This window comes from Brachionichthys hirsutus, unplaced genomic scaffold, assembly GCF_040956055.1.
Source record: "Brachionichthys hirsutus isolate HB-005 unplaced genomic scaffold, CSIRO-AGI_Bhir_v1 contig_745, whole genome shotgun sequence".
Classification (NCBI taxonomy): Eukaryota; Metazoa; Chordata; class Actinopteri; order Lophiiformes; family Brachionichthyidae; genus Brachionichthys; species Brachionichthys hirsutus.
The window spans coordinates 310,679-327,357 of NW_027180354.1; the positions used below are offsets into that span (position 1 = coordinate 310,679).

The 16,679-nt window shown below is 40.2% G+C and overlaps 1 protein-coding gene across 1 annotated transcript in view; it reads left to right on the forward strand.

Annotated features, from left to right (window-relative positions):
• LOC137913962 (neurexin-2-like) overlaps positions 1-16,679 on the forward strand; it is a 161,798-nt gene that overhangs the window by 116,890 nt on the left and 28,229 nt on the right. The window contains exons 5-6 of the mRNA XM_068757582.1: positions 7,747-8,048; positions 12,969-13,013. Of these exons, the coding sequence (XP_068613683.1) occupies positions 7,747-8,048; positions 12,969-13,013 (347 nt within the window). The remainder of the gene's footprint in view (positions 1-7,746; positions 8,049-12,968; positions 13,014-16,679) is intronic.

Here is a 16,679-nt window from a genome sequence, read left to right on the forward strand (position 1 = left end):
TAGGTTTGTGTTCAATACATTACTAATTAAGTTAGTACTGTATCTGAGAGCTCCCTCGCTCAATAAGTCTGTCTTTGATTATGTTTATTTTGATGGGAAGTAATGCAGCCTGTGGGCTAGTATGAGGTCATCTCCCTGAAACAAAATCTGAGATCTGCCAGAGGATAAATGTTCATCATGGTGCACGGCCAACATTTGCGAGTTATTACCCCAGTAGCTTGCAATATTGGGCTTCACTGCGGCTGGATTGAAATGATGTGTGCTTTTTGTGTTAACGTCTCCACATACAAACCAGAACGCCGCCTTTAGGCCAACATCACACCATTTTATTCCTTGGCCTCTTTACAATGTGAAAGGAAGGGGATTCTGTTCCATACATAAAGCCATATCATATAATCCTCATCTCACAACAGATACTCTTTTTGTGTGCTTGCCATGAGATGGCCACGGTCTCCAGGGTCTTCCTCGGGCAGCTCCACTGTTCTTAGTGCCAGGTTCAAAGGTCAAAGGCCTTTTTCAAACAGAAATTCAGTTTATCATTACTATTTAAATATTCTGGATAATTTATACTCATACAACATTTGGCATTTATTAAAATTGTGTGCGTGTATGTGTGTTCACATTTAATATATGTTTTCTGTAGGCGATCACTTTAATAAAAATAGAATATGTTTATTAAGCATTTTATTTGCAGGTCGTATGGCAGTGTATTTGTTATTTATAGAAGTGTGAAAATATGCAAATGGCTGTGTGTCTTCTCTGATATATTTCCACTGCAATTCAATACAAAGTTAATGAGCCCGGTCCAACTAATGCTCAATGGAGCTGCTGAAAGATGAAATCCATTCCTCGATGGTTTTCACTTTTCAAAAAGGAATAAAAAGAGTGCGACACAATAAAAGGTTGTTGCCCTTCTCATAATCCCAGGAACAATATAAGAAATTTTTGTTTCCAACAACGTAACAATCAACCTTTCCACCAAAGATGGGTAGAGCTTGCAAGGTCCAAAGAAAGCAGTTCCTGCAGTGTTCTTATAATATTTATTTCTACTCGAACAAAAGATTCAAAATGTGTACAGAAGTGGGTTTGGTTTGCGCTGCACAAGGTAAGCCCATGCTCTTGGTCAAAGCTAACAGAGCTAAATTAAGTACCTTGCTATTCTCGGTTCATGCAGGCTAAGAGGTTAGCCACCAAGAGCTGCATGAAGCTATCATTAGTGTCAGTTCACCTGACAGTTTCTTTGTGTCCCACTTAAACCCACTCACACAAAACAAAAAAGCCTTCGCTGGAATAATAGTCAGGCTGCCAGCCAGCCACAGTAGGAGACAACAGAAATGACTGGGGCAAAATGAACAAGATCAACAAGAAAGAGTGATAGTCAGGAAAAGGGAAAAGGGAAGAACGGTGTTCCAGGGCAGCTGCTGTGGTATATTTAATAAATAAATACCATTAGCTCATCTCAATGTCATATTTTGTAGATGTGTGAGTAACAAAAAAAGTCAAACCAAAGCTCCCTGCATCCAAACACAATATGATGACGCAGCTCAACCAGACACCGCTTATTTTCAAGGTTAAGTCGGTCATGTCAATTTAATATTAGTCCAGCGAGAGAGGAACAATTTAATATGCAAATCATGCTTTAAAGCTGCTCTCGCTATAGTTCTACTGGAAGGTTTTGTCTTTGTCACCTGCATGCTCCTTCAGTGACCTTCAAATGCCGTCAGTCACTGCAGTAGCACAAGGATGAAATTAAAATGAACTGTGAGGTCTTAAAATGTGACCTGCAGCAACCTTTTAGAGGCGGTGTGATAAAATAAATTTATTCTAATGCACTTGGATTACATTAAAGTCCAAATAAGGGCTCTAGATATATTTCATTGATAAGAGATCAAGTTTTTTAGGCGATTAGTTACACGTGTCTTCATACAGTAGACTGTTCTGGCTTTACATCCAAATCTGTAGCAAGAGTTACGCCTGTCCTCGTTTTATTTTCCCGTTTTACCGCTCATAAATCCTCGGACTGTGAAGCTGCATCTTTTGAATATTATGTATCTCCTCAAACAGTTGAAACAAAGAACATGAATCCCCCAGGAATGAACGTTACTATTTAGGCACTTCATATTTGCGTGACCTCACTCAAAACGGCTCACATTTTGTACACATTTGCTGTTTTGGTGGTAGATGCACAGAGCAAAACAATCATGTTGAATAGTATATGATGGTGCATTCACTGTGGACCAAGACACACAACTATTCACAAATGAGCAGCATGGCTAACTAGATTGTATTACGTGTCAGGTCTGGCAGCGTTAAAACAGACGTGATGCACTAGTAAGATGTAATTTATTAGCTGTCAAAACTCTCCAGAGCCGTTAACAGAGCGATTGCGTGATTGGCCAGAGTGATACAGCATGTCATACTACAGGAGATGGGTGAAACAGCTTCTCACAAAATTATTTTCAATACAAAATTAATGAGGTTTTGTCGGGTACATTATTGAAGTACTGCTATCCAGAAGGTCATTACGGCACCAACCAACACAAAAAACAGTCTCAATTCACTGGCGTAGTATTTCAAGGTTGTATTAGTCAAGTCGGTTTGCAACATACACATGCCCTGTTTGTGTTTAGCTTTTTAAACGATACACGACAAGCTGTAGTTTGACAGTCCAATCATTCTTATGGAAAAAATGAATAAAACTAAATCAACTTTTAGACTTTGAATGCATTTTTTGTTTGTTTGTGCCCGTCTGTGGTTTTCAGACTTAAACACTCAGCCAAGTCAAGCTGCCTGATCTGGTGCCTAAATGCAGTGTCTTCTGAGACATATTTCAGTGAATTAATACCTTAGTGATCATCCTGTCCAACATTAAAAAGATTCAGACTCACAAATTACAATTACATATATCATTTATTTTACGACACAAATTATACATTTTGATGGTGACGTACATCATGTTGTTGCTAAACAGCAGTTTTACTGCCTGGCTTCAGTAAAATTAATGCCATCTTTTGATCAAGTGCAGAACATTGCATATACTTTTATTAAGAAACGCTGACAGCTCAGATTTAAGTGTGAGGTCCATGAGAAAATCCATGAGGGGTAAAACATAAAGCAAGGAGAAACCACGGAGACCTGAGCAATCAATCCATCAGCAAACGATCGGTCTCCAATAACTCTGGAACTCCACCCCTCCTTCAAAATGTATTTTCCTCTTGTAGAATTGAATGAGGAAAAAGGTTCTCGTCTTATTGCCTTTACCTTTTCCTCGGAGCCGGCACAGCACACTCAGCACCATCTACGGCCTGTTTGGCAGCATCAAAGCCTTCACGTGCGCCATGCATTCCCCACTGCTCTCAGGTCTCCTTCTCAAATCCTTCCTGCAAAGCTGCTCAACTGTCTTAGCAGTGGAGCTGGCATTTGTCAGAAGCTAACAGTCAATGTCTGCACATGCATGTTTTGCTGTGTTTTTAGGTGAAAATATCGTGTGAAGAGTGGATTTACCAGCATTTGGTGATCTACATCATGCATATATACCAAGACACTGGGAAATTACTACTGGGAAAAGATGATTTGTTCTATCTACAAAATGTGTGGATCTATGTCCAAAATAAATTGTCACTACTGAAAGTGTGATTTTTGTGAATAACTTCTAAACTAATAATATCAATGTGAATCAAATTGCTAGAGGTTTGTTTTCATCATTAAGGAATCTGAAAATAAAATATAGGACCATTATTTTCGGTCTAAATCACAATTATAGGCACATTGAGGTGCTTGGTGCTTTTCTAATTCTCTTTTTGATTTGATTCAAATGAACTAATTACTCCCGATACATAATCCAATCAGCCAAAAAGCAGTATGCTAAGGTTTATCATGTGTTGCCTAATATGCCGCACATGTTTGGATAGAGCTGTTCATGCTGCTCGTCTTATTAAACCTGCTCTGTCTCTGAGTTGAATCCAATTTGGTCGCACGTGCTGCAGTTCACTTTTATCACTGTAATATCCACCAAAGATGATGATAAAATGACACTTTTGGGGGCGACATTGAAAAATGTAAATTGTATTTGTGTTTTCATCACGTTTCATCACCCTTTGTGATGCCGTATTTTTCCATCACGGGTGACACTTGGTATAAATATCCTCAGATCCGAATTCATGACTTTCTCTTCCCAGAAAGCTAGAAAGATGTTTGCACATCATTATGCTGGTTCTTGCTTTGGGTCCTCGCTAGAAGCTATGGTAGGACTGTCAGACTTGTATAGGTTCCAGTGTGTGTGGGTTGGACTGGTTGACAGTCAATTCTTTCTTCCCCTCTGTCCCTCCACGCTCCTACACATTCACTGTACAGCTCAGACAACCGAAGCGCCGTCTCATGAAGAACGAAGGTCGGAGGTCGCAGAGAGCCAGCTGCTTGCCCTCACCACTGCAGCAATGTCCTGAGCTGTACTGTGGGTGGAATGATTGTGAAGAGTTGGTAGTGGGGCTGGAGGTTATTGCATCGATTCTGTATCCTGTATGAATGTAGAAGGTCAAAGAAAATGTGAATCCTTTCTTCTGTGGTCTGTTTGGTTATGGGATAGCTTGAAAGAGTGATGTTGAGATGAAGTAAGAAGTACGTGCAGGCAGGCTCAATGGATAATGTCAAACCACAGCATGTCTCATTAGTTCTGCTCCGCCATGACAACATTGTAGGTTAGATTGCTCTGTCCGGAAGCAGGATTTTTCTTTTTTTTGGGACGCATTTAAATGACTGGTCTATGGTGAGTCTAACAAGTGCAATAAAATGAAAGGCTAGAGAAACTGAGCATTTAATTGATGAGACAAACACTGCTACAGGTGGCTACATTTTAAAATAGTCATTCCTGTCATAGTCAGGTCCCTCTGAGAGGTTACTTGAGCTCTTGACAGCACTTTAGCATCTGCCGTGTGCTTGTGTCTGCCTTACCTGTGGATACGGCATTGGCCCTTACTGGAATAGATCATATCTGACTACAAAGGAAACCGTCCAAGTGCATATGCAATCACAACAGTTCCACCATGGGAATGGGAGGATGCATATAGAGAGGCGCGGTGATGTGAAAGGAGAAACGTGAAGGGATAAGTACCTAGTCATTGGGGCTCAAGTGTTCTCAGGGAAGGAAATAAAGTAGTCTTTCTGTTAGTTTTATTGTATTACTCTTTTGTCTTGAATGATCTGCTGCCTCTGGGTCTGGGAGGAGGGCTCGTCCGGAACACTGCAGTGTGAACAAGGATCATCGAATTTCTTACAGCAAAAATGATTTCAGCCACACAAATTATATGACATTCCATTTTAAAATAATTTGTTGAGAAGCATCGTTGGCATTGTGACCATGGAGGCAGATGGAGCAGTAAAACCCTCCACCTCCCGTCCTCTTCCTTCTCCTCCACGGCTTTATCTCCTCCACTCAGCCTTCTATTCATTAAACAGACATAAACAGAAGAACGTTGTTGTTGTTGTTTGCAGCTAGTGTCCCTCAGTTGCATGCCGCGCAATCTCACTGAGCTCATAGAGCCAATCACAAGCTGTTTGTTGCTTACCGTCAACAGCCAAGCCCAGACTTTGGGAGTGGGTCCAACTTAATGCGTAATTGAAAATGGTCGCCACGGTCCATTTAGTATATGCTTTTGTTCTTCCTACATCAGCAATGCATCCACCGCTGGGAGGCTGCCCTTGGGAGATATGTTTTTTTTCTCTGTCTCTTTCTCTACCGCCTTTAACGCTTTCTCTCCATGACAATTCACATTTCTCTTGAGATTGTTCTCAATTTTGATTTTAACCAAAATGATCTTTTAATTTTTTTTTTCTTTCATGTGAGTGCATGCACCCGCATTACGAAGCTCTTTCATTGTCTCTGATGTCGGAGAAGTAAAACGAGTTTGCATGTCACTCAACAGAGCAGTCTTCCTCTCTTTCACCATGTTTCTTTTGTTTACATGACTTCCATGCAACCGCTATTCTTTAACTTGGTGTTTATGAAATAGTGTCAAGATCACTTCCCTGCGTAGACAGACGGCTCAGCTGTCTATGATCACATCTCGGTGAAAATCCCCGCTGTCAAATGGATAGGGTGTTATCCTTCACCGCTCTTTTCTCCCCAGCTAAGAAGGCTCCTATGGCAATGTCGCTCATTCATGAGGTTCCGTTTTTTTAGTCTGTCTCCCCCAGATCGCTCCTCCGGCCCGCCACAGCCTCCTTCCCAAGGGAGGTACATCGAGCTCTTGAAGCAATTTTGCTGTAATGGAACTTCAGGATAAACTAGATTTGATGACGCAGCCATGCAGGGCCCTCTTGGCTGTTTGAGTTTGCCATTGTCATTTCTGTTTGAGCCCTAAACCTCATTACCGGAGACTGATTCTTCATTCTGGCCTCCCCCCCGGGGTAAAAGGACCATGGAGGGGCAAACACACACAGGAAGTGATGTGTCACCTCGCATCACTGTTCAAATCAGGAAACCATTTGATTTGTATGACTGCTGAGTCGGGAAAGGTATTTGAGAGCTGAGAGGGTTTGCTGTTATAGTTTTGTAAAAGATAAATACATTTTGTTCCAAGAAACCGCTGATCCCATTTATAATATGTGATAATCTAAGGTAGCAGTCTTTGATTTCTATTCAAATAAACATTTAGGTAAAATTGAGAATGTAGTCATGAAACAAAAAAATGATCAAATAAAAATTGATATTTTAAAAAAAGCATTAGTGATTGCTAATCTCCCGCTAATCTTGTTCCACACTTGACTTGTGATAGAGGTGTACCAGTTGTGCATATTGTCGAATCGGTGACGGCTGCAGGTGTTTGTTCAGTTTCTGACAGATGCTCGCAGCATCCTCCCCCTGCTGTTGGGCTGCAGTTTGACGTGTGTCTGTCGTACAAACTGCTGGCTCTGACTGGTAGCGTGTGAACAAAGCTCAGTGCAATGAAAGGAGGCCATGAGCCACAGACAGATTGACATGCATTAGTAAAGATGTCAACCACCTTTTCTTTTTGGCTGTTTGGAGCTGATCCTCTCATCTTCTTTGATCCCCATTTTCCTCCTCATTCTGATCCACCTGTTTGCTTTACTTTAACAAACTCTGTGTCATCGGATGGCAGATGCATCAATCTGCATCTAAGTTTAATTGACGCACTGATCTAATTACAAATATCTCACGTCTTCTGAGGCAGTCCTTAAGGTGTTTCAACTGTTAGTGACCTCAGAGCAGTTTAAATGAACTTCCACCAGTCTGAACTGAAGAAGCCTCTTGGATGAAATATGAAGCATTTGAATGCTTCAGATCCAACATTCGATGCTTACATAATGGATGTGTGTTGCATGAATTTGAGCTGCAGCAACAATTATTTAGAATCAATAGCCACAGTTATTTTCATTTTAACACGTTTGTCCAACACATTCTTACACAAAAGCCATGATAGCTCCATCAGTGTTATTCCCAAACTGTTATGTTTATGTATGTATGTTAAAATAATATTTTACTGTTGCTCCACAGGCATCTCTTAGGAATTTGCAAATGATCTGCATAATAATGCACATCTAATGATTAGATCTGCTACTTAAAAAAATAAAATATAAATTGATTTCACTACAGTAACCGCTGGACAAAAGCTATTTTGTGCCTTTCATCTTAGAAAGAACCATTTACTTCCTCACAACATCATCATCTTGGTGTAATCCTCTGTTTACGTAACGTATTTCTTTGTCTCTCACTCCTCTTTTTTTTAGGCAAGGAAGAGTCAGTAGCCACCTTCAAAGGAAACGAGTTCTTCTGCTATGACCTGTCGCTGACACCCATCCAGAGCAGCACTGATGAAATCACGCTTTCTTTTCGCACTCTGCAACGCAACGGCCTCATGTTGCACACTGGCAAGTCGGCCGACTATGTCAACCTTTCCTTGAAGAGCGGAGCGGTTTGGTTGGTCATCAACCTTGGTTCGGGGGCATTCGAGGCGCTGGTTGAGCCTGTCAACGGCAAGTTCAACGATAACACCTGGCATGACGTGCGCGTCACTCGCAACCTGCGACAGGTAAACACTGCCCTTGTAACCCAGGGCCACCGCAGTCAGTGTGGCGCCTCTGTCTGAAACCCACGCCACCTCTGCTTGTATAATTTGTCTCACCTTTTTCCCAGCACAGGGAATATTTGTTTAACCTTATTTCTCTTATCTCCTTTTTTCTTGCTGCCCAACATAAGTTTGTTTTTGTTTTTTTTCCCCAGGTTGGAGTTAGACAAGAAGGCAGACATGTTTTTCTGTCCTTAACATGATTTTATTTTTTCACTTTTTAAATGTTCAAAGACCCATCTCACCAAAATAATACAAAAAGCAAAAAGGCAATAACACATCAATTGAAAATTAGACTATTATTCCAATATATCTATATTAAAGTTAACATGCATTCAGTTGAAAGTTATTTATGGCCAAGAAAAAAAAAAGTGCTTTACTCAAGTTATTTGCAAGTTATTTACTACGCTAGACAAACAGAATGTACCCTAAATTATCAAAGGTGACAATGCACTTAAACTGTTTCCAAATAAATTACAGAATGCATCTTTACAAATCTTTAACTATAACCAATGGAAAAGTAGCACCTACTCTCCAGATGTTTGTGGGGTTTTTTTCATCTTCACGTATAAATGCAGGCACAAGTACTGTATATGCTAAAACTCTCTTCTTGCTCTAGGTCATCAACTGGCAGTTGCAGATAGCAGCAGCAAGATACAATCAATTTCACTTACCCTGTCTGTGCTTACTTCTCTACATTTGTAATTGGAATGAATGGCTTGTCAGACCTAATAATCGGATGCAAAAAAAAGCCTGATGTGAATGCATTAACACAAAGATAGGACATCAACTTCTTTCATTTACGCATGCAAATTATCCCAAGAAACAGCTAATCTTATCAAACTCGTGTGCTTTTGGATACTGAAGAAATTCCTACATGCAAAAAGAAAAGCTGAAAGCAAAGCCATCTTTAATGTGAACAAAGTGCTTTTAAATTGCAGGGAGACATTTCCACACAGCTAACCAGACTGTGGGGGGGGGGCAGGGGCAGCTGAACCTCCATGCTGCTGGGGCAGAAGTGGAAAGAGATTTGGCAGTGTGAGACTGTGAATTGCCTCGATTCTCCTCAAGTCTGGAGACACTCAAGCAGTGAAATTTTCAGCCAGGGCTCACAAGGTGCTTCCTTGCATGCAACATGGAAAGCAGCCTGTTGCCTATCCACATGGAGAGTCTGTTTCTGCTCCTGATCAAGGAACACATGTTCATCCTTAGAGCTACTGGCCTTCCTAACAGCTTTAACGAAAATCTATCGGAAGGATTTTGTGTAATCCTGCCGGTGAAAACACTACCTCCTTGTTAGAGGTAATCAGTGGAAACATATTTTGACATGTCACTTGCTGTTGATGAAACAGCACTCTTCATCATTTAACTCATGCAAGATGAGCAAATGCCAACACACACAGCGCCGCACTATTCTTCCCAGGTGACCTGTGCAACTCCTTTAACGGCTTGAGTCTTCTGCAGATTGTTGTAATCAACACAGCAGTCATCCTTGGTGTTAAAGGGCTCTAGATGGATACCTTTGACCCTCTGTTTACTCACAGAATATGCGTGAAAATATATGCAGTGCACCCACACAAGCACATACTGATAGTTTTTTAGTCCTCCTCCAATTTGAGCTGAAATTATATCCTGCATTTTAAGGTCCAGGTGAGGTTAGGTTCAGGACCAGTGATCTTGGAAGTCTCATCCTGTCCTCTGTCTGTTTCTCCTAATCGCTCTTGCAATGTCATGCATATCTACCACTGCATCCCTAAGCTCCAAAATAACTGAGCTCTCGATAGCTCCCTCCTCCTGTGTTTGAATTTTCTTCACAAACCCAAACATTTATCATCCTTGTGTGGGCTAAAATGAAGCAGACAGAATTAGGTGAGGCGATAGCGACTCTTCTCCAAAAGAGAGGAGCGACAGGGAAGGAGTGGGGGAGAAAATGGATATGTTTCACCCCTAACATATGATCACAGATTCAGAGCTCCCCACTGTGGCACCTGGGGTTACTGCAAGTATGAATGTGCTGGTGGTTGTTTGACTGATCCCAGTGGTACGCTGTTGATAGGCGTTCAAGGACACGTCCCTTGACCTCTTCTGAATCTGCTCCGACAATGAACACTCCCCACCATTCAATGCGCAGATTGCTTCGCATATGCAGCAAGGTTTGCCCCTCCTCCCTCCCACTGCTCGCCCTGACATGACTTACCATCATTGAAATATTGTCGAATTTAACACTGATGATCATCCACATATTTTCCATCAGCTGGGAATTATGTCTTATTCACACACGCTGTAGAAATACGAAGGGCAGAAACGGAAACCTTCATGTTTTTCTGATCTTTTTTTTAATCCCCTTATAATTTCACCAGAAGTCCTTTGGCCATATTGATTAATATTCACACTAGTGCTCTTCTCACAGGGCAAATAAGTGCAAATATTACCCCGCCACTTCAATTGAAAGTAGAACCTTGGACAGACGCTAAATAGCCAGCTTACCACATATTCCTATAAAGGCCCAGATTTGAAGTTTGAAGGAGAACTTATCATCAGTATTTGAGCTTTATTAAATATATATCAATCTTGTCTTGGAACTACAATATTGAACATTTCCATAGCTTTGTCATTAAAAATTGATTCGGCTTATTCGCCACCGGCTGCAGCTTAGTAAGGTCCACCCTGAACGGTGTATAAAAGATGTCCAGTGAGGCTTGACATCAATAACGCTCCCTTCATCTCTTAAACTTTGCTATTCAGGAGGTGTTGTGCTTTTTTCTTCTATTAAATTTAAATCAGCTAGTTACCAGACTTTTCTGTCAATCAGTTGACAACAACAATGTAGCTAAATTGTAATTTTCTGCCTGACTGATTTGACAGTGGAGCACCAGTTCAGGGGTTCTTACTCTTCTCAAAGCTGCAGTAAAACATCTGACTTCTAGAGTCTGGAACAGGGGTGGGCAAACATTTTGACTCGTGGGCCACAATGGCTTCTAAAATTTGCCAACAATTCACAACACTTAATCAGGGCGTCACTATTAGATTAGATATGTATTAAATGCCCATGCGCCACTGTATGAGGTTGCACACCAGGTTGAAGAGCTCATTTTCAACGCCCATCTTTCCTCTCGCTGTCATCAGTCCATCGAGCCCTTTCAAGGATCAGCAGCAGTTTTTGAAGGCAAACACTTTGACATCCATCCCAGGGCTGTTCTGTCAAAGAATGGATGCGAAGGTTCAGCATCCAGACGTCGAACGCCTGAGATTTCTAAAACTTCAAAATGCTGCACTCACACTCATTTCTTCGCCGCTGCATCAAAGGCTCTATTTCAGTGAGTTTCAAAAAGCCGGCAGTCGTTGTCACCTTTGTTCGGGTACATTTGTCTAACTTAATGAAGGATTTTGAGTTTCCCGACCATCAGAGCCTCCCACCATACGTGCATTGATGTGTCAGCCTTTGTTTTGTACAGTTGGGACTTGGAATATGTTGTGGATATGCAAATTCACACCCACCATTAGAATCCTATTTACCAAGTTAATGGATTAAGAGGAGTCATTAGGCAAAGTGCGTTACTGGGGACAGCGCTTAATCATGAACCTTGATCTGTGAGTTGGTGTGGATGAAGTTTCAGATTTGATTTGTTATGGCTGTTCAAATCCCACATACCATTGTTGGAGCAATGGTCGGTGCTGAGAGCTTTTAAATGTAACATTTCAAGAAAAACTTTTCGCCCTTGGTGCTAACTGCTTCATCCGTCCTGTGGTAGCAGCAGCGGCGGTGATGCACTGAAGGCGCCGCACCATAAAGTCCCTATTTTCAGAACTGTCGCCTGGTTCATGCTGCAGATTCAGGCCTGATTGGCAGTGACACGATGTCTGACAGTCAGGAAATGATTGACTACTAACGTGAGATGTTTGACATGATTCCATATTTATTGATCGATCTATTTCCATTTCATGTTGTATTTTGTATGTTTTGCTATTCACATGCACAGCAAGCATTGTTGTTGTTTTTTTTTACTTTAGAAATTGTTTAAATGACTGCATTCTTCTCTTCCAGGATGCTGCAGACTCTAGAACACTGAATGAAATTATGCTGCCCATCTCTCAGGCCTTATATATGAAGGAATTCTATTTACTGAGACACACCTGATAATTCCACACTACCTCCTTTAATACAGAAAATGAACTGTCAGTAGCCCCTTACTGATTATTTTGAGATTTGCACAATTTCCACCAATCCAAGCATGATTGGCACTAAAGAACGCCATCTTTCCGCCGGCCGAGCCCGCTGACCAGATTACACTCTAAGTGAATACTTCCACTGTATATTCCCTCATTCCCCTTCTCCTCTCAAAACAAACATCCTCATCAAAACTACCCAAAACCCCTTTGTGAAAGTTGATTTGCTAACTCTGGTCTCTTTTACTAACAAGACTCAGAACCTGTTTCCAGTTTGATTCTTTTCATTCTTGAATTTTCCTTTCCCTTAATATTATAATTTCAACGACTAACACTGTCATTCACGGAATGTGAACCATCTGTTTTCTCTACTTAACTTGCGACTTACATACTAACAAATGTATTGATATCCTTTTTATTCCTTTTTTATGATTTTATTTGAAAGAAAAAAATAATAATGGTTGCTTTCTTTATTTCTTTATTTGGAAGTTTTTTTTCAATTAAAACAACATGGCAGAGATATTTTACATTATTTCAAATAATACTTACCTATTGTACTACTTTTTTTTTTTGCTTTTTTTCTGTTATCGGGGGAAGCTGATTTTGCTATTTTCGAATCTTTCTTTCCGACTTTTTGGGGGTTGAGATGTGTTTTCTTGATTTTAAGGTTTGTCATTATTATTTTTTTCTTTCTCCTCCCCCTGTTTTCTCCTGAAGCACGCAGGCATTGGACACGCTATGGTAAACAAACTGCATTATATGGTAGATATCATTCTAATTGTCTTATACTTTGGTTTGCCCTGGGTTTTCCGTTTCCGCTTTCTATTCTGTTTGCTTTACTGAAAGTACAATCTACCATCAATTTCAAGGTAGCTGAACAACTCCTCCTTTCTCTGTTTTTCTTTACGCCATCTCTCTCTATATATAGTGTATGTTTCTGCCCTTTTTTTCTCATCCGGTTCTCCCCTTCCTGAAAAGAATTTGTGTTAATCCAAAGAGGTCGGAATTAAAAAACTTGCATAAATATAGATTTTTGTTGTTGTTTTTTTCCTTTGATTTTGTTCCCTTCTTATTTGGTCTTTTTAGTTTTTATTTAACTATATCCGTATGAAGAAATAAAGAATCTTAATGCAATATATTTTCGATTGTTAGCATTTTAGCCTTTTTTTTTCAGTTTTCTCCTGATTTCTTAGATAACCCTATTAAGCGATTGTGCACAGCAGAGTTCTCAACGACACAAAAACAAAACAAAACAAACTCCAGTGACGGTAAGATTTAAAAAGAAGAGGACGCTCATTAATATCGTCAACATTTACCAATCTGAGAGAAATGGCTCCGCTGTTAGCTGCTCAGCGTGTATTGGGGCAACTTGTTATCCAGGCTTGCCATCCGGTGGTTTATGGAGTCATGGAGACTGTTTACAAGTTTTCTTTATTACGCCCTCACAGTAAAATAGGCCTTGAATGAGGGCTCGACCCCATTAGTCAGGACGAGCAAACAAGAAGAATCAAGTGGACTAGTTTAAACCTGGATGACTCAGAACCTGCACAGGCAGATCCCATTAGTGGCCTTTAGCTGATTTAGCATCAAGATGAGGCTGTTTCCAGACCTGCATTTGAACATGAACAAAAACCTTAACACACTCGTTTTTTTCTTCCAGATTACACTGCTACATTGCTGTCACTGGACTATCAAATCAATGAATTAGTCTCTCAGCCTATTGATGCAGGGCAGAAAGGAACTCTGAACTGTGTGTGATCAAACCCTCGATTTATACTAATATTAACTTATATTTCTTCTAATTTATTGGCCCCACCCCTTGCATGAAGAAATTTACCCTCTTCTGTTATATATTTTTAATATGCAAATTGCATTTAGTATATATGTTTATGTATATATCATGGAAAACGTGTATATATACATACATATATAAATTATCCTAATATAATCAATACGGCCATAAAACATTTAGCCATTCTCTCTTGCTATATTATATCTTTGATTTTTCCCTTTTTTCTTTACTTTCTTTTCTCAACTACAAATTAACTTACTAAAATAAATACTTGACCTCACACCATATAAAAAAAATATGCTGAAATTAAAAAAGGGGAAAGTGTATAGAGAGGTGATTGATTTCCCACGTCTTGGTGCCAAAATAACTAAATTGACCTAATCTTTCTTAGCACACGACTTTAGGCCACTTCTCTTTAAACTGAGGCAGATAATTTAATTCAAGCGACAGTGTAATGAGAAGTCCAGTTGTGAATGAGGTTGCTGTATTTGTATTTGGCTTCAGTAGTGAGAGAGAAAAACATGATGTATGTCTGAAAATTGACACCAAGTACTCTGATCACCAAGACAGGGAATTCCACTCTCCTCCCAGCTTTCCCTATTCTTTAAAAAACCCTCTCATTTCTGTTGATACCATCTGTGATCGATGACACTGGTCCCTCTTCCCATCCCAAATTCATCCAGTGTTCCTGCATCCTGTCTGCATGTTCCTATTGGTCAGGAGACCTATCAGCACGTGTCAGTCTTGAGTATAGATGTTTAATGTTTTGCTTTTTATTTATTTATTTATGTCTGTTGCATCCCTGTCCAAATGTATCTCCCATCGCTGAAAGCCCCCCCCCCCCAATTGTCTGGTGTCATGGTGCCCTGCAATTAAATGCATAGCACTTCCTCTATTTCCTCATTGTGCTGCTTCCTGACAGATGCATATTTTATTTTATTTTATTCATAGCTGGTCAGTTTGTTTTATGTCACCTCCATTTCTTTTTTCTTTTTGTCTTGTCAGCTTTCTATTTAGGTGCATGGCTTTGTGTGTCACCCTTTTGACTTGAATGGGTTCATTTTGTTTTCTCTTAACCGAAACAAATCCTTGTCACGTGAAATAACACATTCAGTCCAAATCCGGACCTGGTTTGAGCAATCAGACTGCAGAGGAATTTTAAAGAAGCCTCACCTAATCCTATCACTCACAAAATTTACTAAAACAGTGCTACTAATATACTGTTTGAATCAAACCTTTGTTGTAACTGTACTAACAACCATTTTTGTGTCTGACTTTCCCTTACTTACAAAAATACTAACCGATTTTGTTCACCCCCCTCTCCCCAACCCTTTAACTCTTGTTGGCACTCCAAAAAACTTCCTCCCTCAACTCCATTGGCAGCTGTTGCCCAGACAGCATCCAACTCAAGCTTCCCAATTCTCCCCATGCCATTACTAACCCAGAGATGTAATTCAACGGTTCGTGGTTTAGCGTCTCAAACTGTACCAATTTAGCGCCACATCTTCCGCCTACGCTCTGCTAATGAGCATTGACGAGCTGCCAGACATCTATCAAAGTCCAACCACTGGGCTGGAACCACTTCTTCCTCATTCCCATTTTAAATATCCTTCCTTCTTGTGGGGCTTGCTTTCACATGAGGGGATGGGGAGGAAGTGTGTGACGTCTATTATGTTACTTACTGTATAATGTAATACATTAACACAAATATAATTGTTTCTCCCTATAAAGGATTTCTGACTGTTACCAAATTTAGTGCCATCAAGGGGTAAGTGATGCATTGTCATGGTAAGCCCAATGCCTTGTCATTGCACGGACGGTGGCGTTAAACATGCAAGGTTAGCAGATGGGAATCGACTTTGAGTCAGAAGTCGCTGAAAGTAGAGGCGTGACCGCCTTCGAGGGTTTTCTGTCTTATCATGGATGTGGCTCACAGTTCGTTTCTTTAGTTTTACCTTAGTGAGCATATCAGTTGGCACCAGTCACGGGGTAATCAATAACATAATAAATAGCTGTGATAGTCCACGGTGTGGGTGGAACTGTGTGTAGTGCATTAGGGACATTATTTTCATTTTTATGCTTAATTAAACATGACTGCGGCATGTACAGTATCAGTTTAGGAACACCCTATTAAGCATAGTTTGTTGAGATATATATGCATATAAACTGAGTGCCTGTTGAATGCTATTGGAGGAGAGATCGGGAAAAAATTCCAGTTTCAAAAGGACAGCGACTGGTTTCCTCAGTTCCCAGATGTTATTCAAAGTGAAGTGATGTTTACACAGTGGTAACAAGACCCTGTCTTTTTTTTTTTTTTTGGAAGGTGCTGCTGGATTCACAATGTCGAATTATTTTAAAGAAACAATTCAATTCCTGTTTTATCATTTATTTAATTAAAAAAATAGTTATTTGTTTGTGCTATTTGAAATTACATGAGAGGTTTAAGTGATTTGAAAATCAAATCAGCCCGTTTTTAATTTAGCTTTTACACAGTGATCCATTTTTTTTTTTTATTACGTTGTACTTTGATCATCAAATAACAGCACCATGCCAATAGAGAAACCGATGACACAATCACAACGAGCTAGCGGCCATATTAGCATCGTCATGTCTCGACTGTAAACATGGAATAAATA